At 36.2% G+C, this 16,972-nt stretch overlaps 7 protein-coding genes across 7 annotated transcripts; 5 read left to right on the top strand and 2 right to left on the bottom strand.

The window, feature by feature from the left end:
* Positions 1-472: 472 nt before the first annotated feature.
* Positions 473-1,600, top strand: LOC108841447 (uncharacterized). The gene has a single exon (XM_018614203.2). The coding sequence runs from the start codon at positions 559-561 to the stop codon at positions 1,474-1,476; it is 918 nt and encodes a 305-aa protein (XP_018469705.1). The 5' UTR covers positions 473-558; the 3' UTR covers positions 1,477-1,600.
* A 3,796-nt stretch (positions 1,601-5,396) lies between these two features.
* Positions 5,397-6,530, top strand: LOC108841009 (uncharacterized). The gene has a single exon (XM_018613800.2). The coding sequence runs from the start codon at positions 5,491-5,493 to the stop codon at positions 6,331-6,333; it is 843 nt and encodes a 280-aa protein (XP_018469302.1). The 5' UTR covers positions 5,397-5,490; the 3' UTR covers positions 6,334-6,530.
* Positions 6,531-7,100: 570 nt separating this feature from the next.
* On the top strand, positions 7,101-8,015 carry LOC108841187 (uncharacterized). Its single transcript, XM_018613965.2, has one exon. The coding sequence runs from the start codon at positions 7,109-7,111 to the stop codon at positions 7,862-7,864; it is 756 nt and encodes a 251-aa protein (XP_018469467.1). The 5' UTR covers positions 7,101-7,108; the 3' UTR covers positions 7,865-8,015.
* Positions 8,016-9,266: 1,251 nt separating this feature from the next.
* On the top strand, positions 9,267-10,118 carry LOC108841579 (uncharacterized). Its single transcript, XM_018614329.1, has one exon. It carries the CDS (start codon positions 9,267-9,269, stop codon positions 10,116-10,118), a length of 852 nt encoding a protein of 283 aa, XP_018469831.1.
* Positions 10,119-11,875: 1,757 nt separating this feature from the next.
* Positions 11,876-13,933, top strand: LOC108818825 (uncharacterized). Its single transcript, XM_018591771.2, has 6 exons — positions 11,876-12,046; positions 12,157-12,393; positions 12,463-12,634; positions 12,713-12,853; positions 12,936-13,033; positions 13,123-13,933. Exons 1-6 carry the CDS (start codon positions 11,955-11,957, stop codon positions 13,709-13,711), a joined length of 1,329 nt encoding a protein of 442 aa, XP_018447273.1. The 5' UTR covers positions 11,876-11,954; the 3' UTR covers positions 13,712-13,933.
* A 456-nt stretch (positions 13,934-14,389) lies between these two features.
* On the bottom strand, positions 14,390-15,513 carry LOC130508288 (uncharacterized). Its single transcript, XM_057003718.1, has 3 exons — positions 15,376-15,513; positions 15,023-15,287; positions 14,390-14,934 (listed from the first exon to the last, which is right to left on the bottom strand). Exons 1-3 carry the CDS (start codon positions 15,500-15,502, stop codon positions 14,712-14,714), a joined length of 615 nt encoding a protein of 204 aa, XP_056859698.1. The 5' UTR covers positions 15,503-15,513; the 3' UTR covers positions 14,390-14,711.
* Positions 15,514-15,748: 235 nt separating this feature from the next.
* Positions 15,749-16,966, bottom strand: LOC130508289 (thiol-disulfide oxidoreductase LTO1-like). Its single transcript, XM_057003719.1, has 4 exons — positions 16,893-16,966; positions 16,686-16,823; positions 16,547-16,609; positions 15,749-15,884 (listed from the first exon to the last, which is right to left on the bottom strand). Exons 1-4 carry the CDS (start codon positions 16,935-16,937, stop codon positions 15,870-15,872), a joined length of 261 nt encoding a protein of 86 aa, XP_056859699.1. The 5' UTR covers positions 16,938-16,966; the 3' UTR covers positions 15,749-15,869.
* Positions 16,967-16,972: the final 6 nt, after the last annotated feature.

The following is a 16,972-nucleotide window of genomic DNA, read 5'->3' as shown; positions in this document are numbered from 1 at the left end:
TTTGTCATTTATTAGTCATTCTACATCTTTGTTTATATATATATTAATCGCCACTAATTATCTAAAGATTTTTCAAAAAAAAAATTAATCATATAAAGATTCCTCCTCTGGTTGTTTACTTATATTTATATAAAACCATATGTTAGAGAACTGAAAACAAAGAAGACCAGCCTTGGTTCTTTGAAGCCGGACTTCTTAAGATCTCTTAACTTAAATCTAACCTGACAAGAAAAGTAGTCTTTTTGTTCATTAAAAAAATAGGTTACCGACCAACAAACTGACTAGAAATAAAATAGTATGTAGCCAAAGTTGAATGAATGCACAAGAAGAAGACAAAGAGGAACATGACGTTACAAGAGTCACTGACCATAGCTGATGATTTATTCATGTTAGAAACAAACAGGTTAGATCAAGTGACCCATGTTCTTGTCACATGTTCCCACGTCGTTTAACCCGAGGATTCCTCTGTTCTTGAGCTTCTCCGCACTATATATAGCAACGGTCAAGAACTTTAACAGAGCATCTCAACCAAAATATAGAGTTCTTAAATAATTATTCATGGAGGGTTTAGATTCAGTTTTTCTGTCTGATCGAACCACACACCAGCCGGTTCGAGCTGTGAGTCTTCCTTCAAGAATCCATCCACTCTCTGTTAAACTCAGAGCAGCCTTGACCCGACTCAATATCTGGCAAAGATCTTCTTCCTCAATCTCAGTTTCAGCTTCTTTCGGGTCCGAGACGCTTCTCGTTGGACTCGTGAACCTCACCGAGCTCTACGGCTGCGTCCACGAGCTACTTGAGTCTCCTTACGTGAGACACACTCTTCGTCACCACCAGAAGGGGAAACTTCTAAATGAGTCTCTAAATGGATCCGTTGTGTTGCTGGACGTGTGTGAGGCCGCAAGGGAGGTGATTGTCACGATGAGAGAGCATATGATGAATCTCAAATCAGCTCTACGTAGGAAATGTAGCGTAGAGAAGGAGGTTAGGGCATATATTAACGTGAGGAAGAAGGCAAAGAAAGATATCTCTAAACACCTCACTGGACTCAAGAAAATGGAAACCATAGATATTGTCACGAGCATAGATCAAGATCCAGCGGTAGCATCCACGAGTGTTCTGAAGGTGACAATCGAAACCTCTGTCTCGATTCTCAGGCATCTTTTGTTGTACCTATCGACAACACCATCACCATCTCCAGCAAGAAAAATCAAGAACATCATTGGGCTTTTACCAATTCCTTTGGCATCGTCCACATTAGCAGTATCTGATCTGATAAAAGAAGCCAAAAGTCTTGACGATATCTTTTTGGGTTCTATTGTGGATTCGAGAAGAACCTTCAGTGAAGTTGAGAAGAACAAGAGGAGAGATATTGTTGAAGAGAGCTTTGGTGATCTGGAGGCAGAGCTGGACTCTGTTTTCAAGTGCTTAGTCAAGAACAGAGTACTGTTCCTTAATATCCTAAGTAACTGTTGAGACCGAGTCTTTTTTTTTCTCCGAGCTTTTCTTTCTGTCCAATCAGATGTATACATCTTTGTTCTCATTTTGTTTCTCTTGAAACAAAAAAAAACACAAGAATCTCAGTTTTGCACTAGTGTAAACCGGGTTTGATCTAAGTATAAACCAATTTTTGTATCATCTAGACCTCACGTGTAAAATTAAACTCATTTAATCATATAATAAAAGGTTGATATTAAGTTCAAGGATTATTTTGGGTATAACTTTAGTATTAATTATAATATTTGATTTTATCAATTACATGTGTGACCAACAAATGTTTCACCAAAAATAAGATTCCAATCTGATTTTTTTTTAAAACGTCCATTAGACTGGGGCATGTTGCATCAAATAGATTATAGATCTGTCATATATTAGCAAACTAGATTTGTATGTTTTTTCTTACTTAATTTATAATTAACAATATGGTCTTTACTAGTAAAAAAAAATATTTTATGATCTTTTTATAATAATTAGCGACCATAATATATTATTTTGTTTGAATTTATTTAGTTCAAAATAAAATAACATAAGTAGTTGTTAATAATCGATTTAATAAAAAATAGAATAAAAATTAATAGTCGTAAAAAAGTTTTTTTAGTTGGAATCTTAAATATTCGTGTCATAGACTGAGCTTTCTTTCAAAAAATGTTTAAAAATGTTAAACCTGAGAAAGTTGATTAACGCATGTAGGAGGACCACCTTAGAAAGGAGATGATGCATAAGAAAATTGCTACTTTAAAAGTAAGCAATCATTAACTGGTAAACTGAAATAAGAAATCGGTGTACCTTCCCATTAATCAACAACATATCAACCCCAATATCTTTCTCCTTTCTTAACATTTCAAGCTTGCCAAAATTGTTGTAGCCTAGTTTGAACATCTCTACACTGATTTGTCTTTAACTCCGAACAATGAAACTGGAAATTTGACAATGATTGAATTGGAAAAAGTAAAGGTAGTATCGTCCGAACTCTCACACCATCTATACATATACAATGAAACTGAGAAAGCAGGAACTAAAAAAGCATTCAATAGGAGATGGTGTGATGAATGTGATTTCTCGATTAATTATATGAATGATTACGTCGATTGCGTTAATAAAGGAGAATTGTAGAGGCTATATTCTCCATCGTCAACATCAAATACAAAAAAAATCCTATAAACCAATGTTTTGAAACCTGACCCGGATAGTGAATCAAATGATTTACCTAATTACTGGATCATTGGATTAACCACAGATGAATTGTGGGTTAATAAATGAATTAGTTTTATTATATAATAATATATTAGCTATGAAAACAAATATATATAAAAACTAAAGTTAAGAATTTTAAGTGTACATACAAAATATTAAGAAATAGTTTAGACTATTTAAAAAAGTTGTAACATAAGAATTATGACATCTAAAAAATCAAAACATTTTCCAATCCAAAATAAACCAGAATTAAAACATTTATTGTAATAAATTGTCAATAACAAAAATAAACTAACACCAGATCACATCAACTAATTTTGGTTTTCTCTAAATTTTAAAACTTACCAACAATTTGTTTTTCTAAATTTGTCACTTCATCATTTTTTGGATATTTTTCAGTAAGAGAATTCTCTAATTTATTATAATCAATCTCGCCAGGTTTTTCTTCTTCAACGATCCAAACTCTGTTTTGTAATTCATATGATCATATGATTTTTTATCTGGAAATTAAAAATGTAATGATATGTATTAAATTAAATTAAATTAAAAAAATTATTTACTCACCTTTCTTGCCAAAGTAAATTGTAGTATAGAGGAATAGTAAGTCTCATTGTGCTTCAGTCTGTTTTACGGACGTGCAACTCAAGCACAATCATGACTCACTTTTTTTACAAACGTAAATTGTAGTATAGAAGAAGAGGAAGACGATAATAAAACTGAAATTTCAAAATTTTAATTAGAAATTTAGAATATAAAAAATAATTTCAAAATATAACTTAAACTAAAAATAGTAAAAATAAAAATTATCTATTGATTCAACCAGTGCTGCAATAAAACTCAAACTCGATTTCTATTGGGTCACAGATTTATCAGTTCAATTACGGATCTGGGTCAGATTCAAAACACTCTTATAAACGCTTGAACATGTATCAAGAAAAGTTTAACCTCTCCTCCCCCCATTTATTTCACAATTAATACCAAAATTCATTAAATTTAAGTTGAAAAAATATTTTAATTATTAAAAAGAAAATGCCACATGGAATTTTTTCCCCCAAGGAGATAAAAAAACCTATTTTATTAGTATAGATACTTCTTTCAAATTTTTTAAAATATGTGCATGAAGTCCACAAATTTTATATAGCAAAATATAATACTCCCTCCATTTCTTAAAGAGTGTCGTTGTGATATTTTTCACACAGATTAAGAAAGTTGTTGAAATATATGTAAGTTGTAATTAATTATACCTCTTTGATCAATAGTATTTTAGATAAATAAAAGTATTTATAAAATCAATGCAGTTTGCAATTAATTTTCAACTGAAAGTTAGTATAATTTACATTGGAATTGTAAAGTGACACTCTTTGTGTAACAAGAAAATGAGCTCAGAGTGACACTTATTATGAAACAGAGGGAGTAGTAAGATTACATTAGCTACTAGCTAGAGTGACGAGATTCTGTGCCCATCAATCATCACAGATTAATTGTTTGTAGAATAGCATTTTCTGAACACACACAACTTCACTCTGGACACTTATTTCTTCTAGCTAGATCTTATCCGAATGATAATTGGTGTAAGAATCTTATAAAGTTAAAGCAAATATCACTGGCAAGTGGCAACTTTCTTTTGTTCTTTTATGTTGTAACCGATTTTCAAACCATATTCGCTTCTAGCTAGTTCTTATCCGATTGATAATTGGTGTAAGATTCTTATAAGTTTAGCAAGATCATTAGCAATGACGTGGACCATGTAAGTACTCTCTTTATCTATTTCTTAAAGGAATGTTTGTTTGGATCTTTATATAATAATAAGAACATTAGCATAGTGTTTGTAATAATTGGTGGCCATACATCTAAAAGCAAAACACAGTTCAACTAAAAATGTTAGGCTTTTCACACGTGTACCTGGTGCAGGGGATGCAAATCATAGAAGAGTGAATCTCATAGAGTAACCATTGTTGGAAGATTTACTTTTGCTAACGTCTCTATATCGATCGTGTCACTATAAAATATGTCATATGATTATTCAATTTTATATTATTTTTAGCTGCATATTCTTTTTTTTTCTCAACAACTGCATATTCGTCTATACGAAGTCAGACATGCCAAGCGATATGATTATCAAATGTTATTAGTTTCTAACTCTTATGTTTGCTTAATAAGTATACACGTTAGTCGATCAGATTAAAAAAAAGTCTGTGAAATCACGCAAGAAAATCTTTTCAAAAAAAAAATCACGCAAGAAAATAAACCCAAAACCCGTGATCTTCTTGAACGTGTCATAATGTGGAGAAGACATGCAGAGGAACTTACATAAAAATCATTACTTTATTTTGTACAAAAACATTACTTTATTTTCTTGTACAAAAAATATTTCGTAGCAAGCAACCTACAAAAAGATGATTGGATAATATAAGGTTGAGGAAGATCTGGATCCAGTAACCTACCGAGACAACTTTATGACAATCGATACTTTTAAATTTAAAAATAATCAAAATGTCCTTTTGATAATGTGGCGAAACCAGAGACATCACAAACGATGACTCATCAGGCTTTCACTCTGTGGCCAAATAATTTGACCAATACAATAGCTCGACAGCTAAGAAATTCACAGATTTGCCAGTAATAATCGGACTAAATTAAATTTAACAATTCAATTATCGTTGAAGTGTTGTTGGTTATATAAATATGCATGTCTAAGATCAAGTTGAATAAAGCAGACATCAAACAAGAAAGAGAGAAAAAAAACTCAAAACATCTTTATCAAAAACACAAAAGAAGAAGGAAAAAAAGTTGAGTATGACTGTCAAGAATCAACTAAGATCCATCAGTTTACCTTCAAGATCGCATCCGAGCACGACAGAGATCAAGGAAGCTCTTAACAAGGTTAAAGCGATTGACACCACGACGGGTTCTTCAGAATCAATCTTGACGGCATTGGCTGGTTTGGAGGAGCTCTATAATTGTACGGAGGAGTTTCTGAAAATGGGTTCGACGCAGCGTGTTATGTCGACGGATGGATCAGAGTTTATGGAGGAGATGCTTGATGGGTCTTTAAGGCTAATGGATATATGCAACATCTCTAGAGACCTCATGGTGGAGACTCACGAACATGTTAGAGATGTTCAATCATGTGTCAGACGCAAGAAAGTAGCCGGAGGAGGAAATGATCAACTCGACGTCGCTGTCTCAGGCTATGTCAAATTTAGAAAGAACATGAGAAAAGAAGCTAAGAAGCTTCTTGGATCTTTAAAGAAATTCGATGGAGTGTCGACATGTTCATCGCCGGGGGTAAGTGAGGCCCAACAAGATGAACATCTTGCGGCTGTTATAGATGCGATGAGACGAGTTGTTTCAGTTAGTGCGTCGGTGCTGAAGTCGTTCTTGGAGTTCTTGTCGGGACGACAAAGTAACATTAAGAGCAAGTTAACTTCCGTACTAAAGAAAAAGAAGAATCATCATGAGGGGACGAAGAACGAGCTGGAGAGTTTGGATTCAACAATATGCTGTTCTCGTGATGGTCTACAAAATAAGCTTGAAGAGGTCGAGTTGAGCATTGACGAATTCGAGAAGTATCTAGAAGGTTTATTTCGAAGGTTGATAAGAACACGAGCCTCGCTTCTCAACATAATCTCTCATTAAATTCTAAATTATGCATGTAAAGTTGTAACCTTCGTAGGCATTCGAATTTAGAGAATTTGCCCGGCGGCTACGTTAGTTGCATAAGATTTTTGTACACTAATCAAACAGATAAATGTAGAAGAAAATTAAATACATTTTGTAAAAAATGGATATAATAAGCCTTTGTGTGAAAAATGCTATGGAACGATGGAAAAAAATTCAAATGACAACATTTTTTTCGAACACTTCAAATGACAAAACCAATTTCTTGATATTAAAATTTTCCATATATACCAGCCCGTTTTTGATATTAAAAATAAATTATGTAGCCTAAATTTACAATCAAAATGTAGCAAAAAGTAGTTAAAAAGGGAAAAACTAGTAATGTGACAAAAAAAGGGAAAAACTAGTTTCAACCTACCAGAATTCATGATATTCTTATGCATAAAACCGTATGATATTCTTAAGTAGTGGACTCAGACCATGCAATGATCATGGCCCATAAAAAAAATACTAGCACAACTATTGATGTATATCATTTCAGTTCTCGATTTCCGGTTTATTTCGACTGAAGAAACCAAGTTATATATGGCTTACCTTTTCATATCAATTTTCGGTTTTTAATTGGATCCAACGGACGCAACCTTCAAATGAAAAGGCGGGAGAGACGGATATAGAGATCTAGACACTAGACACATGAAGAGGTAACGGTCATAACCGTCATGGGATCAAAGAAACTATATAAACACCATTTTGGTCTTTGTAAAAATTATTACTCTCCACAAAGATACAAATCATGAGTGATCCCGAGAAAACAAAAGTGAATACTGAGGAAAAAATTAATGAAAATAGTGATGAAAGTGATTACCTCTGGAGCGATGAAGAAGAAGAAGGGGAGATACGCGAAATCGTTCTCGCCCTTCCCGCAATGAGTCTTGGTGATGTGGATGAAGCAACCCGCCAAAAAGCCGTCGCTGCGGCTGACTTGTTGATTGCTGCTGCTCAAGAAGCGGCGGCGAAAGGCAACATGGAACAAGGGGTTGGTGGAAGTGGTGAAACAGCCAAGAAGAAAAGGGGTCGTCGTCCAGGGACGGTTATGTCGGACGACTTAGCAGATGTGGCCGGCGCGTCCGGTTCTAAAGCCACCGTGGTGGCTGGAGACGAGGAGCCGGCAAAGAAGCCCAGGAAGAAAGGTTCTCCTAAGTTGATTAACCCACCTGAAGGTCCTCCTAAATGTAACGTTTGCGGGAGAAGTTTTCTTTCTTGGAAAGCTGTCTTTGGCCACTTACGGGCTCATACAGATAGGGGGTATTTTGGTTTCTTTCCTCCGCCCACATTTAATGCGGCCGTGGAAGCATCTGGGGCTGCTGTTGCTGCTTCTTGCGGTGGAAGAGGGCTTGGTTTAGGCACTGGAGGGTTGAATTTTGATTTGAATGCTGACCCGGTTGATGACGAGGAGGAGGAAACTGGAACCGGATCTGCTCCAAAGTTTGATCTCAACAGGTCGCCACCACAAGATGAAGATGAGAATAAAGAAGATAACGCTGAGTGAAGGCATTGCGTGACCTAAAACATTTGAATTTACTATTTTCTTGCTTGATTTAAGTTTTCTGCATGTGTGTGCATGCAATCAGTACGTACCTTTCCTTGTCTACATTGTTTTCTTCGGTTTGTTTCTTTGAAGAAACTACAAAATAACTACATTCTTCTTGTTGTTTCTTAATTTATCTTGTTTGCATAAACATTGTTAGATTATTATAACAATTGAAAATTGCAGAATGAAGAGGTTGTTCAATACAGGATAATGAATTCTTTACAGAGCATGAATAGGACGTATGCGGCTATGAGTTAATATGTTTCTATTCAATAAGTTTTATTTCCATTATTTTATTTAAATTAAGTTATATGTTATTTTCACTATTGTCTATATAATAAATCAACAAATCATTACTAATGTGTGTCAAATAAAATATTGATTGTAAAGTGTGTATATGTAATACAGTATAGCAAGTAAGCAGTGTTAACAAACACATATTCTTCGCCACTGAGATATATATCTTAGCAGCGTCAGAAATTTCGTTATAACACATGTCATTAAATTGAGCATACTCAAACACTTCAAATACACATAATAATGTTGTGTATGTATGATTATTAACATTTAAACATATGCACGCAGATTGATTTTTCATGAAATTTTTAAAAATATCTCAGTATTGATGATTGATGAAAGCTGGCTTATACTCACTGAATTACAAACATAAATGCAACAGAATGCATACCAGTACTTCATCTGTCCAGATTAGACAGCCACAAAACGGCTGTTATTTCTATAATTTTGCGGGATGATTGGTACTAAATGTAAATGTTAAAATGCACATTTCCACGATCAACTTGCAAACATAGAAACTCAAAACACATGCCCCTCTTACACGTGTCGTAGTGCTAGACGTTATGCATTAGGCAAACATACAGAAACGTGCCTATATTTTTGACATCTCTTTACATAGGAAAACTACATAAGATTAAATGATAACTGGAGGAAGACCTGGATCTCGTAACGATCTAAAGAGTCTGTTATTTTAAATAACCCGAAAGGTCAATGTAATAAAATTTGAAAAAGTTCGAAAGGTCAATTGCTAATGTGGCGAAGGCTGAAGCAACGCCAGACGATGACTCATCAGGCTTGATCTCTGTTGCTAAATAATTTGACCATTATAATTGCCCGACAGCTCTCAGAGTCACAGATTTTGCCAGTAATAATCGGACCAGTCACATTAAAAATTTCAATTATTGTTGAAGTACGTGACAAGAAACCATATGCTATATATAAGCATGTGTAGGGCAAGTTAAATCAAGCAAATCGACCAAAAGAAGAACGAAAAAGAGCTCAAAACACACTTTTATCGACAAAAAAAAAACTCGAAACAAAATCAAAAATAAAAACACAAACTATGGCGAATATGATAATTAAGAAACATATAAGATCAATAAGTTTACCTTCGAGATCACATCCAAGCACGAGTGGGATCGATGAAGCTCTTAACAAGGTTAAAACGATAAACACCACGAAGAGTTCGTCCGAGTCGATCTTGACGGGATTGGCTGGTCTGGAGGAGCTTTACGATTGCACGGATGAATTTCTAAAAATGTGTTCGACGCAGCGTGTATTGTCTTCTGTTGGATCAGATTTCATGGAGGAGATGCTCGATGGGTCTTTGAGACTAATGGACATATGCAGCGTCTCAAGGGACCTCATGGTGGAGACTCGGGAGCATGCTCGTTATCTTCAATCATGTGTTAGAAGGAAGAAAGTAGCCGGAGGAGGAAGAGGAGGAGGAGACCAACTCGATGTTGCTGTCTCGGGATATGTCAAATTTAGAAAGAACACGAGGAAAGAAACTAAGAAGCTTCTTGTGTCCTTGAAGTCCATCGATGGAGGGTCAAGTTCATATGATCATGACGATGAACATCTTGTGGCGGTTATAGATGTGATGAGACGAGTGGTTTCTGTTAGTGTCGTACTGTTGAATTCTTTGTTGGAGTTCTTGTCCGGACGACAAAGTAACATAAAGAGCAAGTTGGCTTCGGTACTAAAGAAGAAGAAGTGTAATCTTGAGGATGCCACGAACGAGTTGGAGACATTGGATTCCACGATTAGGGGAGATTCATGCTCTCGTGATGATCTACAAGGGAAGCTTGAGGAGGTTGAGATGAGCATTGGGGGGTTCGAGAAAAATTTAGAAGGGTTGTTTCGAAGGTTGATAAGAACACGAACCTCGCTTCTCAACATAATCTCTCATTAGAAGAATTTAGAAGTATTTAGACCTCGTGTGCATTCGACTTTGTCGGATCGGAGAGGATCTATCTTATTAAAACAGAAACATTCGGTTGGACCTAACATTTATTTTGTAAGTTTTTAAATTAAATACATTTTTATACTTTATAATTAAACCTACATTAAATTATTAATGTTCCTTTCTTTATATTATTATCCATGTTTTCAAACAATATACTTATTTCTTTATACTACTATCAATGTTTCCAAACAATATATTTTTTATACTACTATCAATGTTTCCAAACAATACAATAATTAATCTTAGTTATTTTATATCTATTATTTCTCTTTAAAATTTTGTAGAAACGTCATAATTTTATAAATTGCAAAATAATAAACTTTAAATTTTGGATTATAAGATTACAAATTATGAAACTATTATAATTTAAATCAAATTAGATTACATATGAGTCATCCAACAGTTCAATCGGTTAGTCTCGGATTTTAATGATTTTTTTTAATATGAATATTTTAAAAACTTAAATTGAATTGTTAGATCTCTGGATTAACCGGTATAATCACAATTGGGTTGAATTAAAAAACACTGATTTAAATGCAAAAATATTCTAAACACACTCTTTGAAATTACCAAAATATTTGTTATATTATTAGTGAAATTTTTTATCGTAAAATATTCCGCGCTTCCAAGCGCGGGTCAAAATCTAGTATGGATTATAGAAGCATACATATAAGATTTTTGTACACTAATTAAACTGATACATGTAGAGAGTTATTTGCCAAAGAAAATGGGAACAATTTTGCAGTTATATACCTCTAACAAAAAAAACTTTGCTATTATGTAGGCATGGACGTTATGAAACAATCTAAGAGCACTTTGGTTGCTAGATTCCTAAAAACAATTTTTTTAAATATATTAATTTTTGACATAAATCTGAAACTTAAATTCTTTTAAAAATCTGAACCACTCGATTTAAATATCTTTGTTTTCTATATCATAAAATACTTTCAGTAGAAGTGTGCTAAGACTCAAGGCTCATGTGGCAAGATCACAATTATTTACTGGACAGTGTATAACGTTTTACTGAACAGAGAAGTAACAAAGTCAAATTTTAGATATGGTAAAAATTTAATATAATTTTACACGATAATTATAAAGTCTCGTAAAAACACTGTGGACTAGAAGCACTATGGCTTATTGGTCAAAGTTTAAAGGTTTTTACATCCACATTTTAGGAATTTCATAGGACGATTCAGTGTGATGCTATCAGGCGTGAATTTTCACAAAACAAGTAGTATTGTCGGCTGTAATATCGTCTATGTAATGTTTCTCATAATTTGTAATAGTATAATCAACCGGATAAAATAATATAAAATCTTGTATACAATTAAGGCATAGTCAAATCAAATACACATAATCTCCTAAAATCTCTTTTTTTTGGATCAAATATCTCCTAAAATCTCTATATATTAATATGGACAGGCCAAGATTTGCATGTTAAATTAAAAAGGCCCAAAAGAAAAATCTAGCCCATCAAATTAAACGCATTATATTATTATTACCAGGTGAAGAATGATTAGGCTTTGCTTAGGATGCTCTTCGATCGGGTTCGAGATTGGTGATGAGTAACGCGTGTCAAAGATAAAACGGCTATATTTGACAATATCAAAACAAAAGGTGGTCCAGCTAATAGAGCGTAAAGTCGGTGGGGTTCTTGTGGGACCCAGCGCAAAAGAGCGTTATTTTCATTGGACCGTTACATACACACTCACACCTTCTTCTTGTTCAGTCATCGTGCTTCTGTGTCAGAGGAGAGAAGAAAAAACAGTGGTGGTGAGAAAAATGACGGCGGCCGGAGTAGCATCGGTACAGACGAAGAAGCTCCTCAAGTTCAGCCTTTCTCTCTTCCGTCGCGGCTTTAACTCCTCGAAATGGTACACTCTTTTAATAAGATCTCGACATTCTTAGATTCTTTTACATAAATAGCAAGATCTGATGAATGAACCTGTTTACTTGGTCGTAACCAAAAACAAAAAAAAAAAAGCAAAACGGCGGCGAAGATGGCTGTGGCTCGGATAAAGTTACTGAGGAACAAGAGACAAGTTGTGGTTAAGCAAATGAGGCGTGACATCGCCCTTCTTCTTCAGTCCGGTCAAGATGCAACCGCTCGAATCAGAGTTGAGCACGTGATTAGGGAGCAGAACATCTTGGCGGCTAACGAAATCATTGAGCTTTTCTGCGAACTCATCGTTTCTCGTCTCACTATCATCACCAAGCAGAAGTACTGTTCCTTCTGATTCAGTTTCAAGTTTGTGTCTTTTTTAACCTAAAGACTTGGGTTTCGTTTTAGGGAATGTCCTGTGGATCTAAAGGAAGGCATTGCGAGTTTGATATTCGCTGCGCCTAGGTGCTCTGAGATACCTGAGCTTGGAGATCTGAAAGACATCTTTGAGAAGAAGTACGGAAGAGATTTCGTTTCTGCTGCTACTGAGCTGCGTCCTACCTGTGGCGTCAACCGGATGGTATTATCTCTCATTACTTAACATTGTCATGACTGTCTCTCTGTTTAATGACCTTTTTGACTCCTATGATTGTTGCAGTTGATTGATAAGCTTTCGGTTAGGCATCCTGCTGGAGAATTCAAATTGAAATTCATGAAGGAGATTGCAAAGGAGTTCCAGGTTGATTGGGACACTACTGAGACTGAGCAAGAACTTCTCAAACCTCAACAAGAAACCATTGTATTTTGTCTCTCTCATTTTCTTTTTTCTTTTCTTAGAATCCGAATCTCTTCAACACATGTAATGTTTCTTGTATGAGCAGGATGGGCCACGTGCGTTTGTTAGCGCATCAAGCTTACCAGTAAACCGTGCTGCTTCTGACGATCCCATTGATCCTCCTCCTACCAAACCAGTGCCCAGGTAACATACCTCTTTTTTGTTTCAACAATAAGGACTCGGACAAAAAAGTAAGTCTCTTACGTTGTTTGTTCTTTTTTTGTTACATTCAGATCGAGTAGTAGCATCAACACGCATTATCACGACACCGAGTCAGCAGCTGAAGCAGCAGCTGAATTAGCCAAGCAGGCGGTTGCAGCAGCTCAAGTAGCCGCCTTGTTAGCTAACAGAAGAAGAGACAGCAGCAACAAGGAGGAGTTCTCTGTATCCTCCTCCTCGTCTTTGGATCATTCCACAAGACAATCTGAAGCAAGCTCCTACTACTACGCTAAACCTTCCGTAGAAAACAGAGGAAACACCAGAAGACACAGCTGCAACAATCCAGGTGTAAATGAAGAAGAAGCCAAGGAAACAATGAGGAGGAGACACACACTTCCTCCTCCAGCGACTTCTGAGGTCAAGTTTGATGAGTCTGACTACTACTACGAGGAAGATACAGAGCCAGAAGAAGGACCCTTACAGAGGAGTCGTGCTTCTTCTTCCCTCCCGCCAAACAGAGCACCACCTCAGGCTCCTCCTCCTCAGTCCGGTGATTCGAGAAGGGACTCGAGCGGTCACCATGTGCACCCAAAACTGCCTGATTATGATGACTTGGCGGCACGTTTTGACTCTATCAGGCAGAGTAAGGGGCCATTGTTCTGAAGCTTGGGAACTTCGTTTACATATATAAATAGAAAGAAAATCACGTGTTTGGGGGGGATTTATGCAAGTATTGTGTTTTACTACATTGGTTGGTGATTGTGTATGAAGAAGAAAAAAAGCATTACTTTTTTTTGTTGTACTTTCAATAACGCGGTTCGTTTTTGTTGTGATTTTCATCAATCTTGCGACGTTCTTAAGTGCTATCGAAACTACTTCTATTCATTCAGATCGTATGATCAATCTCGCTAGAGTTGTTCTTGTGAACAATCTGGTTTTTGTGGTCGATTACTTGCTGTTCGTTTAACAGACGTAGTTTTCTGCGATTAAGACAATATTTCTGTTCATTTGGTTGCAGCTAGATCGTAGCTACACATCTGCCGAACGAACAACACTAATGTTTGGAAAAAGATTTCATAGAGAGAAACATTTATCGATACTATTAAGTCTACAAATGTCAAATCTATGCATTTTTCAGTACTCATTGGTTGCAAAGGGCAAATGGAGTATTGTGGAGATATATGCATTGTTCATCGTTTCTGTAAGGAATTTAGCTTGCGGTAGAGCTAATGTCCAAAGGACCATTGGAATCGCTTGTTTATAAGATAAATCTTTTGTCATAGCAACAGATAGTTGTTTTTCTGTCTTGGCTTGTTGCACATATTTTTTTAGGAACTAATGTTACACTAATATTTTTTATATTAACATATACACAAGATTTTCGACATCAAACTCACACCCACTACTACCACTAAAGAAAAGATCTACAAATTTCCACAGAGAAACATTAAAAACAGAAAAGAACAGGTCTAAGAAAAAAAATCTAAAGATTCTCAACCTTTCCTTATCCAAACGCCAACAGCTTTCTTTTTTTTTCCGTAAAAAACGCTCACTGGCTGCGAGAAGCACATCTATCGTGACTTTTTGATATTTTAATCGTATATTATATGGTTTTTATAAGATACGATCGGAGATCTGGTGGGTGTATTTTTTTTTTAATACGCTAAGAGATACACCTCATGGAGAAACTGGAGACTGATGAATCTACGGCGGCTGCTCCGGCGTAAACCCTAGCGTGATCGCTCTCTTGACCGTAATCCATCATCGGACGGTACTCTAGATCGTCGTCGTGGTCGTACACAAACTCCGGCATCTCTATCTCGTTCCTCCTCACGTGTTCCCACAAGTAGTCAACTCTGCTTATGTACCTTAGCTTCCCGTACAACCTACCGTAGCCAATCACCACACCAAACAACCAATCAGTATGCATAAAAAAAAATCGAAGATCCAAAAATACGCGGGGAGAGAACTCACCCTCCGGAGAAGAGGAATCGGCCGCAAGTGGCGAGGAAGAGACGTGACTGGAGACCTGGGTGGAGGAAGTAAACCTCCTGGAGATTGTCTCTGACGTTAACGGGAATCGCGTCGTAGATTGCTCGTAGAGCTGAGATTCCCGGGAAATTCTCGCTCCTCTGCACGCCGGTGTGAACGTAGAGCACGGCGAACGGTTTTCTCCCTAGTCGAGGAAAGATCTTCTCCTCTAGATACTTGTTTAACACATCCAGTGACAGAAATCGAGCTGATTTGAGAGAAAAAAAATTCAAATTATATTCTCATGAAAGAAAGGAAATGAAATCAAAGATAGAGAAAAGGAAACAGATCCAAACCTGGAAAGAATTTGCCGATGATCCGAAGGATCTTACGGCCACGTTTGTCTCTGCCATGGATCTTGAAGATCTCAAGCTTCTCGATAAGCTGTTCTTGCTCAATCTCCGAAATCTGAGTGGTGGTCATCGCTTCGACGGTGGAAAACAATCTGTTGAAGTGCGGCGAGTGAAGGTGGGGTGAACTGATGATTTTAAAGAGATTTCAAAAGGGCAAAAACTAGAAAAGTGTATTTATTGGAGGGGTTTAATGTGAGAAACGACGTGCTATTACGAATATTCTATAGCATCTTCCCTTTCAACGTGATCGTTCTCACCTCTTTCGTGGGTCCAACACTCATTACCTGTTTTGCCCTCTTTCTTGATAAGCAACTAATCTGACCCCTCCATTCTCTCTACATCTAACGGCTACTGCTTTTTTTATTACTCTTTTCCCGCGCGAGCGTTACTTTACGTTACGCCTCGTCACATCATTAGAGGTGCGGATAAGATTAGCTTTATTTTTGGCTCATCTGTTGTTCAACAAAACCAAGTCCAACTATTAGCAATATAGTAACAAATATCTGGATGTTCATATCTATCCAATATTTTAAATTCTTAGAAAAGGAGAAAATAGAACCCTATCCAACGGGTCATGTATCTACAGGTTAGTGTAAACTAATTATGCAAAGATAACGGGTATTTAGAATTTCTGGGTTCTCACTCAAGTTTACTGACTGCTATGGATCATGTATCTAAACGCACATATCATTCAAGGTATATACAACATACATATATGTGTGCTCTTAACCTCACTTCTAGCCTTCTAGGCATTAAACCATAATACACCGCTTTACGTGTATATCTACACGCTATGTCATTATGCATATACAAGATACATACATGTGTGACTTACATATAAACCCCACTTTTAGGCTTATACCATAAAGACATATTACTAGATGACTGCAGATTCTCCGATTACTACTAGAACTGACTAGTTTTGGCTAATAATCTTTATATGATATTGTGATTCTCTAGTGATGGCTACGAGATAGATCATGCCTCCTATGGCAATAACAATCACTCGCATTGGCACAGAGCATCCTGTAACTATCGGCATCAACAAAAGAGCATTCACTTAATATTGATGCAACAATACACATTTTACTGAAGTTGTTTGGCATCATTTTGCCTGATCAAGGCTGAATCCAGACATCTCCGCTAGTTCAGCGAGTTCTACTTCTCCGCCTAAGACCTAATTAATAAAAGAGGTGAAATAAGAACTGACAAGTGATGAAAAAGTGTACCAAGGATTCAGAGTGCTTACTCACCTGACCATTAATCATCCATGTCGGGAATCCCTCGATCCCAACATCTGAACATGCCTTGAATATCTTAGTTCCTTTCTTATAGCCTTGGGGAAAACATTCCACGTAATTCAGTAGTTTTGCCGCTTCTCTTCCAAACATCTATAGAAATAGGGAACTTACATGATAAATCCGTGAAACTGATTTCATGCAAATGAATGAACTACGTACCTCTTTTTGCTCTAAGCAGTGAGAACACCAGAATGCTCCATACATTTTAGCTCCAATGGAGTTTAGGTGTTTTGCTAAAG

The sequence above is a fragment of the Raphanus sativus genome, chromosome 2 (genome assembly GCF_000801105.2).
Source record: "Raphanus sativus cultivar WK10039 chromosome 2, ASM80110v3, whole genome shotgun sequence".
Lineage (NCBI taxonomy): Eukaryota > Viridiplantae > Streptophyta > Magnoliopsida > Brassicales > Brassicaceae > Raphanus > Raphanus sativus.
This window is presented reverse-complemented; position numbering and strand designations above follow the sequence as displayed.